This window comes from Tenrec ecaudatus, chromosome 17 (genome assembly GCF_050624435.1).
Source record: "Tenrec ecaudatus isolate mTenEca1 chromosome 17, mTenEca1.hap1, whole genome shotgun sequence".
In the NCBI taxonomy this organism is placed as follows: domain Eukaryota; kingdom Metazoa; phylum Chordata; class Mammalia; order Afrosoricida; family Tenrecidae; genus Tenrec; species Tenrec ecaudatus.
Window position 1 is genome coordinate 23,655,696 of NC_134546.1, and position 16,227 is coordinate 23,671,922.

Consider the following 16,227-nt stretch of genomic DNA (forward strand, 5'->3'; position numbering starts at 1 on the left):
TAAGACAAACTCAGGAACTTAAGCTTGCTTTCCTCGAATCCTGTTTCAAGTGATAGCAATCGTACTTTAAAATTTACTTTTTTAATGTTACTTATCCCCCCCCCATGAATATATTTTCACTGTTGTGTAATCTGATTGTGATTGTTATATTCTGTCATCGGATCAATGAGATATTAAAATTTCAGGCTTAAAATGAAAAATGACAAATTAAGATTAAGTTAAATTAAAATGAGAAATGACTCATTAAAACAATAGAAACACCTGAGTAGAGAGCTGGTTGCCCAGAGTTCCGTGTATAATAATTGTGTTTTCCTTCTGTCTCTGTTCTTTCTGAAAATAGGGGCTTGAGCACCATCCCAGTAGCAATAGCAACAATAGTCAGATAGTGCTTTCTGTCCTATACAAAATTCTACTTGTCTAACCATTTTGTTCAGATTTTTGGTTGGTGGGTTGGTTCTTGTAAGACCTCTATAGTTTGGGAGCAGCTGGTTAAGAAATGAACAGGAGCTGATTCTTGCTGCTAGTGCCGCTAGTGGAACCAATTGAAACCCCTGTTCCCTCAAGTATGTTAGGAGAGATGTCAAAGCAGATACTGTGATAATAACCTGATTATTGTTTACAAATTTTTATCTATAAAAATTGTATCTCTCTTGTTGGCTATATATATAGCAAAACATACACCAGTTCAATCACAGTTTATACATGTACAATTTAGTGTCAGATAAAACCCAATTATTTTTGGTTCAGGACCTCTTGAGTAAAAATGTTTTCTACCTAGGTTATTTAGATTTTATTTTATTTCTCTCTAGACAACCCCACCTCATGTTATTGGCCAACTGGATAAACTTATCAGAGAGGTAAGATGAAAACATTTTAATTTGTAATTAAGGAATTGACCAATAGTACTGTGTGTTAGGGAACTGTAAATTCCATTTTTTCATGAACCTTTTGAAGTCCCCTTATTTAATGACAAAAATAAAAAGCTGTGAGGAACTTCTCATTTTAGAAACGACATTCGCTTGAAATAAATGTGGAAAGTAGTGACCTAGAGATTGCTAATCTTTTTATGAGTATCTTCAAACTGTGTTCAAAAGAGTTTAATGAAATAACTCACTTTTATGTGTTGCATTTTCTATCACCTTTGTGCTTTCATTTAACAAAATTTGTGTGTGTGTGTGTGTGTGTGTGTGTGTGTGTGTGTGTGTGTGAGAGAGAGAGAGAGAGAGAGAGATTTGGGTGAAAGTGTACAGAGCAAATTGGTTTGCCATTCACCAGTTCATAGTCATTTTGCTTGTGACATTGATTGCAGTTACAGCACTCTTTCCACTTCCTCCCTGGGTTGACATTTCTGTTCATCTCCTTACTATCCCTTCATGCCTTCTGACCTTTCTCTCTGGACAAATGTTGCTCTTTTGATCCTGTAGGGTTGATCATTCATATCCAGGTTCAAGTTCAAGTTGAAGAAAATTAAAACAAGTCCAGGAGAACCAAGATATGACTTTGAGTATATTCCATTTAAATTTAGGGACATCTCAAGAGTAAATTTGATACATGTAATATTAATTATTGAAGACCCAGATAAGTGGTGGGATGACATGAAGTGAAGACCATCATGCATGAAGAAATAAAAGGTCATTAAGAAGACAGGAAAGAAAGGACAGGCCAAAGCAGGTGTCAAAAGGGACTCGGAAACATGCCCTTTAAGGCACAGAAGAAATGATGGTGGAAAGGAGCTGAACAGAAAATTTCAAAGGGCAGCTCGAGGAGACAAAGTATTGTAATGAAATGTGAAAAACCTACAATTACAAACCCAAAAGGGGAAAGCATGCTCAGCATTTTTCTAGCTGAGAGAACCAAAGAAAAAGTTCAAGCCCTGAGTTACAGTATTGAAGGATTCTGTGGTGAAACTATGGGATTATGTTTGTTTCCAAATAATTGGTCGTCATCAGTTCCTGAAGCTGTGTTTGCAGTTTGAATTTCTTCCTGTTTCCAACAACTAAAAAAGGTTCTTGAATTTTATGTTACTCCATGAAATGGTCGAATGTTACCAATTCTTTTTGATACAATGACTATATATTCCTTGAATCTTCTTTTGATTCTTGAATGACTTACCCAAACCTAAAACTAAGCTCACTACCATGAAGTGGATGCCGACTCATAGCAACCCTATGGGATAGGGTAGAACTACTCTTGGGAGTTTCTGAGACTTTTCGAGAGTAGGAAGCCCGTCTTTCTCCTGGGGACCAGCTGTAGTTTTGAACTTTCAGCCTTGCAGATCGCAGCGTGGGGTGCGCGCTCACAGCACCACCAGGGAGCATCAAAAGATGAGTCCAGAGGGAGTATCGCAGAGTCACTGCACCAGAAAGGATTGGGGACATTTAACCACTTAGGGAGTAACAAATTCAAGAAACTTTTTCTTCTTTTTTTTGAAACAACGGGAAGAAATACAAGCTGCATTGAACTCATTTGGGAAACATGGCTTCAAGGAATCAACGAGCTACCAGTTGGATGAAATGTTTCAACAAACGGATGACGCACTGGAGGTGCTTACTTGCCTGTGCCAGAAACATGGGATACAATTGCCTTGGCCAGTGACTGAAAAATATCACCCTGTGCCCGTTCCCAAGAAAGGACACGCAGCAAAAGGTATAAACTATGTAACAATATCAATGATATTACAATAAAAAATTGTAGATAATTTAAAAACAACAATTAACAGCAGTACAAAAAAAGGAGCTGCCAGAAATGCAAGCCAGATTAAGAAGGCGTAGATGAAGGGATACCACTGCTGCCATCAGGTGGATCTTGGCTAACGCAGAGCGTACCACAGAATGTTTACTGTGTTTTACTGACTATGGAAAGGCATTTAGCTCTGTAGGTTATAATAAACGGAATACCTTTGGGAAGAATGGAAATTCTAGATCCTTTCATTGTACATCGTTTTAATCAATAAAAATGCACATCAGGGTTGTATTCTATAAGTAATAACCATACTTACTCAGCCTGTAGGCTGAGCTCAATTCGAGAAGTGGGACTGCGCGAAGAGAAATGTGGCATCAGGATTGGAGGAAGGCTCAGTAACAACCTGTAGATTTGCAGGTGACCCAACCTTGCTGAGAGCGAAGAGGACTTCAGACACTTGATGAAAATTGACGATGACAATTCTCAGTGTGCAGTCCACATCCAACATACAGAAAGCACAAGCCCTCGCGACTGGGCCAGCGAAGGATACCGTGATGCACGGAGCAGCGAGCTTGTCGGGAATTTCATCGTATGTGAGAACCCCAGTAACAGTAAGAAAACAAAGAATTCATTTTACCTGGATCCACGATCAACGCTCATGGAAATAGCAGTCAGGAACTATTTGACGTATTGTATTGGACAAATGTGCCGCAAAAAGTAGTTACCATTTTGAGGACTAAGGTGCACCTGCTCCAAGCCACGGTCTTTTCACTGGCCTCGTATGCAGGTGAAAGCTGGACCTGAATAAGGATGACCGAAGAAGAATGGATGCCTTCGCATTAGTAAAAAACCCCAATATTCCAGTGACTGTCAGAAGATTGACCAGCTCTGACTTGGAAGACTTACTGCAGAGTGCTGTTCAGATGCAAGAACGGCTCGACTCTGTCTCATGTGTTTTGAACACATCGGGAGGGATCAATCCCTGGAAAACGGCATCATTCTTGATAAGGCTGAAGGTCAGTGAAGAAGAGAGACACCCTCACCACACGGGTCGACAGGGCTGCCACAGGGCACTCTCGCGTCGGCCCGGTTTGTGAAGATTGCTCAGCACTGAGTGTTCAGCTCTGTGTGCATGGAGCCGCTGTATGTTGGAACTGACTCGAAGGCCCCTAACAACAACACTGCTGATTGTTCTAAGGAGTGTGTGTCTCCCTGGTATTACTGTTCACCACACAGGCCTGGCTGTCATTGGCGGAAAGCTGAGCCAAGGGAGTTAGTTCACTTTTAGTCCTAAAGGATGCTCAAGTGTTTTCGTCTCAGGGTTTCCACCAGTCTCAATCAACCCAGTGAGCCTGGTTTCACATTTTCCTCTCACCCTATCCGGGACCTCCTGTTGTAATCCCTCTCCGAGTGCTCAGCAGTGGTAGCTGAGCACCATTGAGTTCTTCTGCTCTCTGGTTGTTGGTAGCTGAGGTTCACATGCCCATTAATCCTTTGAACTAATTTCTTCCTTGTGTGTGATTTTCTCCACTCTCCTTTGCCCTGGATGGGAGGAGACTAATAGTTATGCCTTTGGTGGCCACTTGCAAGGTTTAAGACCCAGCTTTCTGTTCGCTAAAGTAGGATGTCTTTGTGGGCTCTGTTATGTCAGTTGCCACTGTGTCCCCCAAGTTTATAATCCTGAGCCCCAAACCTCTTTGGCTCCTTCATTTGAAGTATTTGGTTATGATAGACTTTCTATTGTTATAAATTTCCACTTGCTACCTAAGGAGGGCATAAAATAATCTAATTATCTGCATGTTGACACTTTTAAACTATTTGTTATTGGTAAAACAAAGGCCACTTCTACAATATAGCCACCTGCCTATCAGCAAGAGAAGTTCTAGTTATGTGCCCTGTGCCACTGAACCAGTGAGCGCACTGTGTATGTGCCTGTCTTGCAATTTCTTATTAGTCCACATCTAAATAACATCGTGTGTTGTGCAGAGGCTTGTTATAAGGGAATCCAGAGAAATGATTAAGATTCAAAAGAAAGAAATCTGATATTGCAAGTATAGAGTGTAATTCAGTAAATGCCATATTAATAAAGAAGTGTACATAGTGAGCAAGGTGTGTGTGTGGGGTGGGGGTTAAGACTGAGCAGCCAGGACCTGATTCCAGAGGGAAACAGGGAAACACGACTTCAGTCAGCACTGATCAAGCAGGACTGGTATCTTGAGCAGTCCCCGACTCCTGCTAGCTGTGAGTTGGAACCAGCTTGATGGCACCTAAGAGCCACAAAGAGTTTTCACCTGCAGAATTTGGCCATTTACGCATTTCTACGTTTAGAGCAAGCCTAAGGCTGAGCTCTCTTGACAGTAATGGGTTGTGTTAGATGCAATCAGCTATTTCTGTGCTGTTCTTATTTATCTCTTTATTTTTTTAATTTTAGGTATCGACCTTGGATGGAGTTTTGGAAGTCCGAAATGAGCATTTTTGGACCCTAGGTTTTGGCTCATTGGTATGTTTTCTTTATATTACTTTAATTATAACTTATAATATACTTTTGAGGTTTGGGTTTTTTTATAAATCATTTTACTTGGGGCTCTTTCAGCTCTTCTAACAATCAAGACAGCCATTGTGTCAAGCACATTTGTACATATGTTGCCATCATCCTTTTCAAAACATTTTCCTTCTACTTGAGCCCTTGGTACCAGCTCCTCATTTTTTTTTCTTCCCTTCCTCACCCTCCCTCCCTTATACTTTTGAGTTTTTAAAGCTGAAAAAGTATTTCAAATATTTATAGAGCCATTCAAGTACTCCCTCAATGCAAGAATACTTTGTTTTATTAAATTGGCATTCCATAATGCTCACCTTCCTAACACAATCACTGAAGACAAAGTGGGTGCATAAGAAAATGTGAAAAAAAGCTGATGGTGCCCAGCTGTCAAAAGATGTAGCATCTGGGTCTTAAAGGCTTGAAAGTAAACAAGCGGCCATTTAACTCAAAAGCAATAATGCTCACATGGAAGAAGCACTCCAGCCTATGTGATCATGAGGTGTCGATGGGATCAGATATCAGGCATTAAAAAAAATATCATGTCATTGTGAATGTGGAGTGGGAGTGTGGAATGGAGTGAATGTGGAATGGGGAGTGTGGAGTGGAGACACAAAGCCCATCTGTGTCTGTAGGCAGCTGGACATCCTCTTACAGAAGGGTTGTGGGGAGGCGACAAGCCAGTCAGGGTGCAGTATAGCAGTGATGAAACATACAACTTTCCTCTAGTTCTTTAATGCTTCTCCCCTCTACCCTACTCCCCACCCACCCCCACTATCATGATTCAAATTCTACATTACAAATCTGGCTAGACCAGAGGATGTACACTGGTACAGAAAAGAACTGGAAACACAGGGACAGATAAACCCCTGAGGACCAATAATGAGACTACTGGTACCAGGGGGCTAGGGGAAAGTGGGTTGGAAAAGGGGAACCAATCACAAGGATCTACATATAACCTGCTCCCTGGGGGATGGACAACAGAAAAGTGGGTGAAAGGAGACTTCAGACAGTGTAAGACATGACAAAATAATAATTTATAAACTGTGAAAGGTTCGTGAGGGAGGAGAAAAATAGGAGCTGATACCAAGGACTCAAGTAAAAAGCAAGTATTTTGAGAATGATGATGGCAACAAATGTACAGATGTGCTTGACACAGTGGATGGGTATATGTCTTGTGATAAGAGTTGTACGAGCTCCCAATAAAATGAATTTTTAAAATACAGATATATTCATAGAGGCTTCGATTTTCATTTCTGTTCTATGACGTCTAAAATATACATGCCCTCAGTGACCTAAGCAAAACAGAAGGTTTTTCCTTCAGGCTCTTGTTGTTGTTAGGGGTGTGGAGTCAGTTCTGCCCCATGGTGACCCCGTGTACCAGAGAAGGTAGCCCTGCGCACCCCTGTGCTGTCCTCCCAGTCGTTCTCATGTTCAAGCCCACTGTTGCTGCCGCCGTGTCTGCCCTTCTATCAGGGCCTTGCTCTCTAGGGCTGCCCTCCACTGTAGTAAGCAGCACAGCCTTCTCCTCTGGCAGCGAGCCCGTGACGCAGTATTTGAACGCTGTCAACAGCCGTGTTCGCTTGCCTGGCTTTTCTTCTTGGGGGAAATGGCATACCTGCCGGGACTTCCCCGTTCTCTCATATTTGTGATTTCCTCTCAATTCTTGTTATCGGTTCATTTCATTTTGACTTCATAACTTGTTCTTTGCCTCTTTGGTCTCCCCGGCTATATCTTTCTTTGGTATTGTATTCCTTCGGGTGGTCTTCGTTTCTGAAGGCATCATTTCTCTTGTATTTCCACCTCTTTTTCATTCTGTTATCTAATTTCTGAGGTTTCCCACTTCTAATTTTTGTGGTTCTTATTTCACATCTGCTCGCTTGTTTTGACAGGGTGCACTCCAGCTTTCCTGTGTTATAGCTGCATATTCTAGGGATCTTTTATTCTCTGTTCCATGCTTGCTTTTTATTTGAACTTTGTGTGGGGCTTGATTTCAGCCCTTTTCTGTTGCCCGTGTATTTTTCCTACACTTTGAAAATAAGGAGTGGTGGAGTTGTGTCTGATGATTCTGTCAAGTGGGCATGTTTCTCTCTAATTCTTACCTGAACCTCTGTATCCTTTGTCTCCACTGGACTTCTCAATTTGAATTCTGTTCCCATTTGTTTTTCTTAGCATGAGGCTTTCTATAGAAATGATCTTTGCCAGGTTACTGTGGATTGCTCACGGGACTCAGGTTCCTGCAGACTTTACTGCAAACCCGTCGCACGCACTCATTCTGGCAATGTCCAGAGCGTGCATCCAGCGGCTCTTCTCAAGTCCGCTGCCCACGATTGCATCCCTGTTTCGGTTCCTCAGACACCCTGTTGCCACCTCCTCCTGCATTGATCCTGATACCTTGTCAGTGTCAGTTTGCATTTGGGGGTGCCCTGTTGCCTACGGGGTTTTTCTTGTTTTGCTGTGTTTTTGTAGTTGTTGTCCTTGGGTTTGGCTAGGCTGTCCTTGAATGGTTGAAAAACTGTCACCCCTGCGTCCACCTTCTGACTCCCAACTGGCCATTTAGTATTTAAGCAGTCCCCTCCTAGACATTGAGGTAGTTTTCTATTTTCCTGTCTAAACAGGACTGCAATAAACATTTTTGTGGATTAATTTGTGCACATATCTGTCATTATCCCTTAAGGTGAATTCTTTAATACATTTTCTCTTTTAGAGCAGTTGTAGATTTACAGTGGGGGGGGGGGGAGGAAGGGAGGTTGGTGGTGGGATTACCTCTTAAGGAGTGATTTTTATGAGTCAAAAGGTATTCATATTTTTTATGGCTTTTAATGCAAATTTCCCTCCAGAATGCTTATTTGTGCAGCATCCATTCCCCCAGGCGAGTCACTCATTTGTAACCATTCCTCTAATTGTGCTGAGGATATTAAAAAACCTATACGCAAGTGTTGAAGTTGAGTGTCTTATAAACACAAAGGATGTAATTACTTTAATTAGCACTTGGATATTTAGGAGCCATGCTTATGTAAATAGTTAGGCCCAGGACATTAATAAAAGCTTTTTAGTTGCCAAAAATAGATGTCACAAAAGCCAATGGCGAATGCATGCACCATAACCACAGGAGGCTTTGTTCAAACCATGCTCAGATAAATTTCCTTTTCTTTTGTATAGTTAAATGATCTTTTGTTTTTATTTATTTATTTCCAACAGTTTTATGAGCATGTAATTCATGTGTCATACAATTCAGTAGTTCAGTCATGCCAAGAAGAGTTGTAAAATCATCACTACACTTTCTTCTGTCTTGTACTCATTATTATCACCTTATTTCCCCCAACCTCCCCTGCCACACCCCCAAAACTCACTGCTGTTTAGTCATTGCTGGCTGATAGTGACCCCCTGTGGGTTTCTGAGACTGGAACTGTTTATGGGAGTAGAAAGCCCAGGCTTTCTCTCATGGAGCTGATGGTGGTTTTGAACCGCCGACCATGTGGATCCCAGCCCAATGTGTAACCACTACACCACCAGGGCTCCCGCAATACCCCCAAGGAACCATTAATCCAGTTACTGCCTGTATAGGTTTACCTAGCTTGGATTTCATGTACAGAAACATATGAAAAGCAGATATGTTTTCTATGTAGTGTAATGTGATTCTAAGCTACACAGCCAGGGACACCGTATAGTCCATAGTTTTGCATAGTGACACCTATGAGTTGGATGACAGAAATGGGCGACATCAGAGGTGCCTTGATATCTAGAGGTGGCTTGTTGTACCTACAAGAGACAAGCGAGAGTTCACGTTTCCCTTTCTCATGATTTATGAAAGCTCCTTTATTACTACTGCTCCATGTATTGCATGTCAGCCTAGACTCAGGCACATTGTAACCAAACTAATTTTTTTGACTACTTTAGGTTGGAGTTTATGCTTTGTTATACTTTTTTGATCTTTGGAAATCTGAGTTTTTACCTAGAAATCAGCATGGAATATCTGCTGGATATTTTGCTTAATTTTATGTACTATATATTATTATTTAAATGTTATTACACAAATAATACCGATGATACTTACCTGGCAGGGGAGATACCATGATCGCAAAGGTGGTTTTCCCGGAGTGAGGCTCATCCATTGCACTCTGGATGTGCTGACCCCTGAGATTTCCCAAAATGTGGGAAACTCGACTGCATAATTTGTGATAGTGGGGACTGCATTCGCACTCTCCCCTGGGGAACAAAAATACCTGATGATTAGAAAATTAGAATTATGGCTAAGTTAAAAATAAGCTATTAGAAAGTCCTTGATAATTCTAGAGGTAAATGCTATAATTTTTGACAATTTTTCTCAATATCTGCATTTTACCCAAAATCAGAGCATTGCTCTACCTACTATTTTATTTACTTTTAAATATTTTAAATACTTATTTATTTACTTTTAAATACATACTATGTAGCAGATACCTTTCAAAGTCAATAAGCATACATCTCACGATCATCGTAATGGGCTCCCTGTTCTAGTAACACAGTCTAGAAACCTCGAGATCATCCTTGATGACTCTAAAACCCTCGTGCATTTCAACCAGTTAGCGATCAGGTGCTCCTGCTTCTGTCCAGGGACTATCAGGAACCCACCTGTCCGTCTGAGCACCTGCTATTCTTGCCCAAACTGCGCCCTCGTTTCTAACCCGACTGTTGTCCCAGCCAGTCATCCGTGCTGACTCTTTTTCCCCTCTGGATTCTGATTATTTTACTCAGGGGTCCTCAACCTTTTTAATCAGGGGGCCAGCTCACTGTCCCTTAGACCCGTTGGAGGGCCGGACTATAGTTTTAAAAAAACTGAACAATTTCCTATGCACACTGCACATATCTTATTTTGAAGTAAAAAAAACAAACAGGGCAAAAACACCCTGCGGGCCGGATAAATGTCCTCGGTGGGCCGCATGTGGCCGCGGGCTGTAGTTTGAGGCCCCCTTTTTCTTCCATTGTGGCTGTTACTCTAATAACTATTGTGATTTTTACGGCCCTCTGTTAATCTACTCAAGCTTCCTCGTGTCCTTCCTTTCTTATCCTTCTCTGTCCTGTCCTTCTCCTTTTGTCTCCTGACATAACTGTGCTCTCATATATTAGTATGATTACTAATTCTTGCCCAAACATGCCGTCATTTTAATTGTTGTTCCCTCAGCTTGGAATGCCTGCCTCCACGTGTTGAAACTTCATGAACCCTCTAAACCACCAGCTGACTGCCATCAAATCAATTCTGATTCCTAGCGACCCTGCAGGACAGTACAGAATTGCTGCTTCCTAACTCCGTCCTCGAGGAGACTGCCTCATCCTCCCCCACGGAGCAGTGGGGGGTCCAAGCTGTTACCTTGCAATTAGCAGCCAACACATTCCCTAGTTCTAAATGAACTTCATTCCTCCTTTATGAATGATAACGTCTTCACTTATTTTTTGTATTTGTTTATAAAGCTTAGCCCCTAGTAAACAACCAGGAAATGTCTTTTCTTTTCTTTTTTTTTAGTCTCCTCCCTCAGAATGTGTTTTCTTAATGAGCCTCTTTTTTTCCAGTCACAAATTATTTTATTAACTCGTGATCAGGATAATCACTAGTAAGTAGTTTTGAAGAACTGCCAAGACATTAAACGTCACCTTTTGTTTTACAGGAAATGCCAAGGACTGGTAGGCTCATAGCATGAATAAGCGGTTCTTTTCTCATCGAGTCTCTTACATTCGTGTCCCTTTTAGGCTGGATCAGTGCATGTGAGAATCCGGCGAGATGCAAATGAGCAAATGGTTCTTGCTCATGTCACCAACAGACTGTATACTCTGGTGTCTACGCTGACTGTTCAGATCTTCAAGGATGACTGGACTCGGCCGGCCTTACTGTCAGGGCCTGTGACAGCCAACGTGCTCCACTTTCCAGATCATCACGTCATCCCGATGCCGCCTTTGAAGAGTGCTGATGACTCGCATCCTGTCACATCGACTCCAGCCAAACCGAGCAGTCCCCCGCCAGAATTTTCATTTAACACCCCTGGAAGAAACATGAACCCAGTTATTCTTGTAAACACACAAGCGAGACCGTATGGCTTGGGGCTGAATCACGGATACACGCCTTACAGCAGCACGCTTTCTCAAGGACTTGGCGTTCCGGGGATTGGAGCAACCCTCGGAGGCCGGGCTGCTTTTATCAATGCGCCAAGTAGATACGGAGCGAACGACAGGATGGGCCAGCCGCGACCTTAGTGCATCACCGGTCCTTTAATTTATTTTAATGAGGAATTCCGACTCCTGAACTTCCGACTTACAGTTCGCCCTCTGCGCACGACCTGTTCAGTCCTTTAGCCCTCATGCCAGAGAGCAGTGGTCTTCCTCACATTCCACAAAGCCCGCAAGTCTGAACTTCTGTCCAACGCATTTGGGCAGTGAGAGCCTTCTAAACCTGCTCCAGAAAGTGTCCTTCTCTACGTTTGAATTTTGCCGTCTGCAGTTTACTGCCATGTGGGCATTGGCTTCTTAAGAGAACCACCTGGCAGAGTGGACCTAGCCACGTGATATTAATAACACAGACGTCCCATGCACTTCTTGACTAAGTGCGTGTTAGCAAGGGGGAAAAGTCTACAGTGTTAGGGCTTTTCAAACTTGATTACAGTTTCCCCTGAGCTCCTTCTGGATGATGTCTGCCAGGGGAAACGCCACCCTTTTGTGACTTCGGCGTGCATTCTCATTCTAACAAACCTCAACACAATTACTACGGCCTTTTCTTTTCAGTTTTTCTCAGTAGAAAGTTTTAATATCATTTGTAAATTGTTCATGATAATCAGTGCTTATTTTAGTTCAATGAATGCCCAGTCCTCTGGTGGTACGCAATGAGAGAATGCCAATTCTTTTCCCCCTTTTTTTACATTTCACTGAACATTGACATGATAGACCATCATTTTTGTCAACTTATTATTTGACTAAAATTCCTGTTAGCTAAATTGATCAAATATATTGTCAGAATATGTGGCATTCTACATAATAGGTAATGTGGTATCTTTTCAGAGTTGCACAAACAATTGTGAGTTCTCTATACATTTTACCAAACATAAGGGCCTTTGTTTATAGTATATAGTATCGCTAGGTCTGCAGAGGCAGTTTCTAACTTATTTTTACTTTGCTTTGTCAATAATAGTGAATTGTTAACTGTCAGAAAGTATGAGAATCATGTTGATTATTTATTATTACTGTTTTCCAAATGTAAATTCTAAGGACTTTCCGTTATGATTTGTATTATAAAAAATGTACCAAGTAGTGATCATAAATTACCCATGAGGCTTATTCACTTTATCATGAATTCTGTGATGATAGACTTGAGGAACGGATTCTGAGTGGATACAATTTCCCAGAACCCGGCACTCCTAGAGGTTTAGGACTTTCTCAGCTGATGGCCAGCTCTCTAGAGACTTGTTTTTGTTAAGTTGGCATCCGTTTCTTCAATCAACTCCTCTGTCAAGCATGTGCAGCACTTCTAAATCCTCCTTCCCCACAGCGGAGTGAGCAGCCCGAGAGGCCGGCTGCCGTACTGAGGGAAGCAGAAAGACAGCCGCCTGTGTAGCACTTGCCCATGTCCCGAAGGGCTGCATGGCGACGGGCAGTTGACTTTGCCTAAGCCACCCTCGTCAGGCATTTACTTGACCTGCTGCTGAAGAAGTGGAACCCCTGTACTTGACTGCTAGGAAAATGACACTTGGTAAAATGTAGTAAAGCCCCGAAGCTTCTCCTCTGTCTGTTGTCTTGCGTGCTCCAGTAATCACTGCCCCTATTGTTGGTCTACGGGGTGATTTATTGACCTCCATTAAAGGTGAAATGAAATTTGAAGAACTGCCACATCCAAAGTGATCATTTTTTAGCAGCGTGTGACTGCCCTCTGCGTCACTCCTCAGTCCCCATGGCATTGAGAAAGTGGTCAGGGACGACATCTCTGGGTGAGGTCGTGGACCTTCTTCCTCCACACTGCAGACAACACCTGTGCGACTGTCCCACCGGAGATGCTTTCCTGTCCATCTGCACTGGGGAGAGTTGCCCGAACTCGAGAGGATATGCAATCGTGCCAACTGCTGCCGGCGACATGGACTCTTGCTCTCTTACGTAGAGAAGTCCTCCAAGTGCTGGTCAGTTTCTAGCAAGGAAACAAGGGACTCTGCCAGCCAACTTTCGGAGTGGGCAGCTCCACAGTCAGGAAGCTCCCAAAGAGGAGAGTTTGCATACTAGGCCCCTGGTTTATGGGGAAGAGCGAGCTCCTTGGACTGGTGAGCCTGGTTTTGAGGAGTCACTGTCCCCTACGTAAGGGGAAAACAGTGAACTAGAAGTCCAGAGATGTGGATGCTGATCCTGCTTCTGCCACTGGGCAGTCTCTTCCCATTTATAAAGTCAAGGAAGGGATGAATTAGTTGATCTGTAAAATATCAGCTATACTATTTTATGACTACCTGCAGAAGATATGTCCACCTACCTACCATGATTGTGCCAAGAATTTCCAGTGAACTAAGGCCTTCCTGGCCCTGCCCTCCTGCTCGTTGACCTTCTGCCCCACATCTTCCCACCTGGGCCTCCAAAGGCGGTCTCAAATGGAACATGCCATGGAGGAAATGATGTTCACGTTTCACAAGTGTGCTGTGGACAAATACTACTAACAAAGGAGGGCCCGAGGGAAGCTCCTGGAAAAGAAGTTTCCTGCATTTGGGGAACACCAAACGACCCTGTAGTCAGGGACAAAGTCATGAAGGACCTGGACCGGCACCGAGACAGTGGGCTTCCGGTGTCTTCACCGATCACCCACACAGACTGTTTTGTAGTTCAATGAGCAGAAGGGAAAGAAGTCAGAGCCGGCAGACTTGCCCACCGTGACAAGAAGGATTTCCCCCCCCCCCCCAAAAAAAATCGCTTAAAACATCGGTTCTCAACCTGTGGGTCGCGACCCCTTAAGAGGTCAAACAACCTTTTCCAAGGGTTGCCTGATTCATAACAGTAGCAAAATGACAGTGAGGAAATAGCAACGAGAATAATTTTATGGTTGGGGGGGGGTTCACCACCACATGAGGAATGGTATTAACGGGTCGCGGCATTAGGAAGGTTGAGAACCACTGGCTTAAGGCATCTTACACAGCTGCTTTCTCTCCTGTATGACAATTTCCTGAGAGGTTCATGAATAATGCATCCGAATAAAAGCCCAGTCCCATCTAATAGAGGATGGAAAATCAATTCAATGCCAGATAAGCTTTTGATTTTTATATTGTTTGTGTCCTCTTTCTCACAATAAACAAATTCCTTTTTGAGTGTCTTAAAACAATTATTTAAAAAAAAAATTATTTTTTGCTGTGACACCTGAGCCATTCATTAATGAGAGGGGTCATGGGACCAGAAGGTGAAACAAGCTGACACCATTTCGGTGATTTGTTTTTAGATTTGTTTTAGGTGTCCATTTAAATCTGTGAAGGCAGAATTTTTTCTTAAGGGGGAGTGGGGGTGGGGGGTGGTGTGTGTGTGTGTGTGTGTGTTTGTTTTTGCTTTGCGGGCTGATGGAGAAAAGGCGAGGGTAAAGTACAAACGGCCGGCTCCCTCTTTGGCCGTTTCTGAAGTTACGGCTAGGACTTCGTGAGCTGCAGACTTAGCTGCTGGAAAACTGCCAACGTTTTGCTTGCTTACGGGACGCCAGTCCCTCCTTGGCGTGTGATCTATCACTGATACAAGAAAGTGCTTTTTACATTCCATAGCCTTTTCATTAAATGTTTGACTTAAGAACATACAGGGAGTGTTTGCTTTTTTCCTTTCATTTTAAATTGGATTTGTGTCCTTTTTTTTTTGATAGCTATGTATTGATAGTTTAATTGGCTCATAATCAGTAAACATTTGTTGAGCGTCTACCACATGCCAGACACTGCTAAGTAAATATGCAGTGAAATCTCACTCTGGGGACCCAAGGAAAACAAGAGTCCCTGCAAGGAGCTGATAGTCATGTTAGGTTTCTCGAGTGGGAAATACCGCGGTTCTTAGCACGAGGAAGAATTCACAGCGAAGCCTGATTGGTGATCCAAGTGGGTTGGTATAACGGACGGATGATTCGGGTCTTACAGTCCCGAGTGAGTGCATGATTCGGGGAAGCATGCCCAACTGCGCACAAGCCGGGCTGGGGCTCACCACTGACCACGGGCAACCTCATGGGACTGCTCGCCCACGCGTGGGGGACCTGAGGCCAGAGACCGCAGCTCGCCCAGCGACCCCAGGAGCAGGAGCCAAAGGGTGGGAAAAAGAACCCCCGGCCGGTGGTCCCGCCATTAAGGTAGTTAAACCTCAGGCCTGGGAGGCTTGGTCGAAGGTACTGGTTGACCGCACTGGCTGAATTAAGCCCACCTGGGCCTAGTTTGGGCCGCCCAGGTGTCCATACCGCCCACCTGAGCGGGTGGGGGTGGCGGTAAAGTGGAGCATTCCCAGTTAGTCTTTATGGCTGGCTAAGGTTCGCCTGATTGTCTTCCAACCTCCTGTAGGGCCTTGTGCAGGCATGGGGAGGGACAACCCCATCCCTGTTCTAGGGGAGATGAGAGACACGACACTCGTCCAGGTCGCCAACTTAAAGCGCTTTCCCCTTCTAGCACTTTGTTCACTTCCTTCCCTGGCCCTGGCCACTTCTCACTCAAAAGGCGGGAACTCCATAGGAGCATTTCCATAGGAGCGGGTGGCAGCCGCACGTAGTAATGAGAATGTTTATTATTATTATTATTGAGAATGTTTAAAAGGGGATCTTTTTTAACGTGTGAATTGGGGAAAGATTTACACAACGGATCAAGGTTTTACATTTACTAGTCATACACATTCTGATTTAACTCACCCGTTGTCATTGTCAGTGTCCCACTTACTGTGCTTCCTGCCTCGTTCTTGGCTACATGCTGCCCTTTGATTGTTTCAATGCAGAGGGGGAAGTCCTCCAGACCACAAGGCTAAGGGCCATAGGCTTGGCCATCGCACTGGTCTAGCCAGCCATTGAGCTT

At 43.4% G+C, this 16,227-nt stretch overlaps 1 protein-coding gene and 1 non-coding gene across 3 annotated transcripts in view; both read left to right on the top strand.

Annotated features, from left to right (window-relative positions):
• SLC30A6 (solute carrier family 30 member 6) overlaps positions 1-14,110 on the top strand; it is a 51,328-nt gene extending 37,218 nt beyond the window's left edge. For both annotated transcript variants that reach the window (XM_075535305.1, XM_075535306.1), the window contains 3 exons: positions 810-857; positions 5,114-5,182; positions 10,946-14,110. In XM_075535305.1, coding sequence (XP_075391420.1) covers positions 810-857; positions 5,114-5,182; positions 10,946-11,446 — 618 coding nt within the window. In that variant the 3' untranslated portion in view covers positions 11,447-14,110. The remainder of the gene's footprint in view (positions 1-809; positions 858-5,113; positions 5,183-10,945) is intronic.
• On the top strand, positions 9,268-9,430 carry LOC142431259 (U1 spliceosomal RNA). The gene has a single exon (XR_012780792.1). It is a non-coding gene; the product is annotated as a U1 spliceosomal RNA (small nuclear RNA).
• Positions 14,111-16,227: the final 2,117 nt, after the last annotated feature.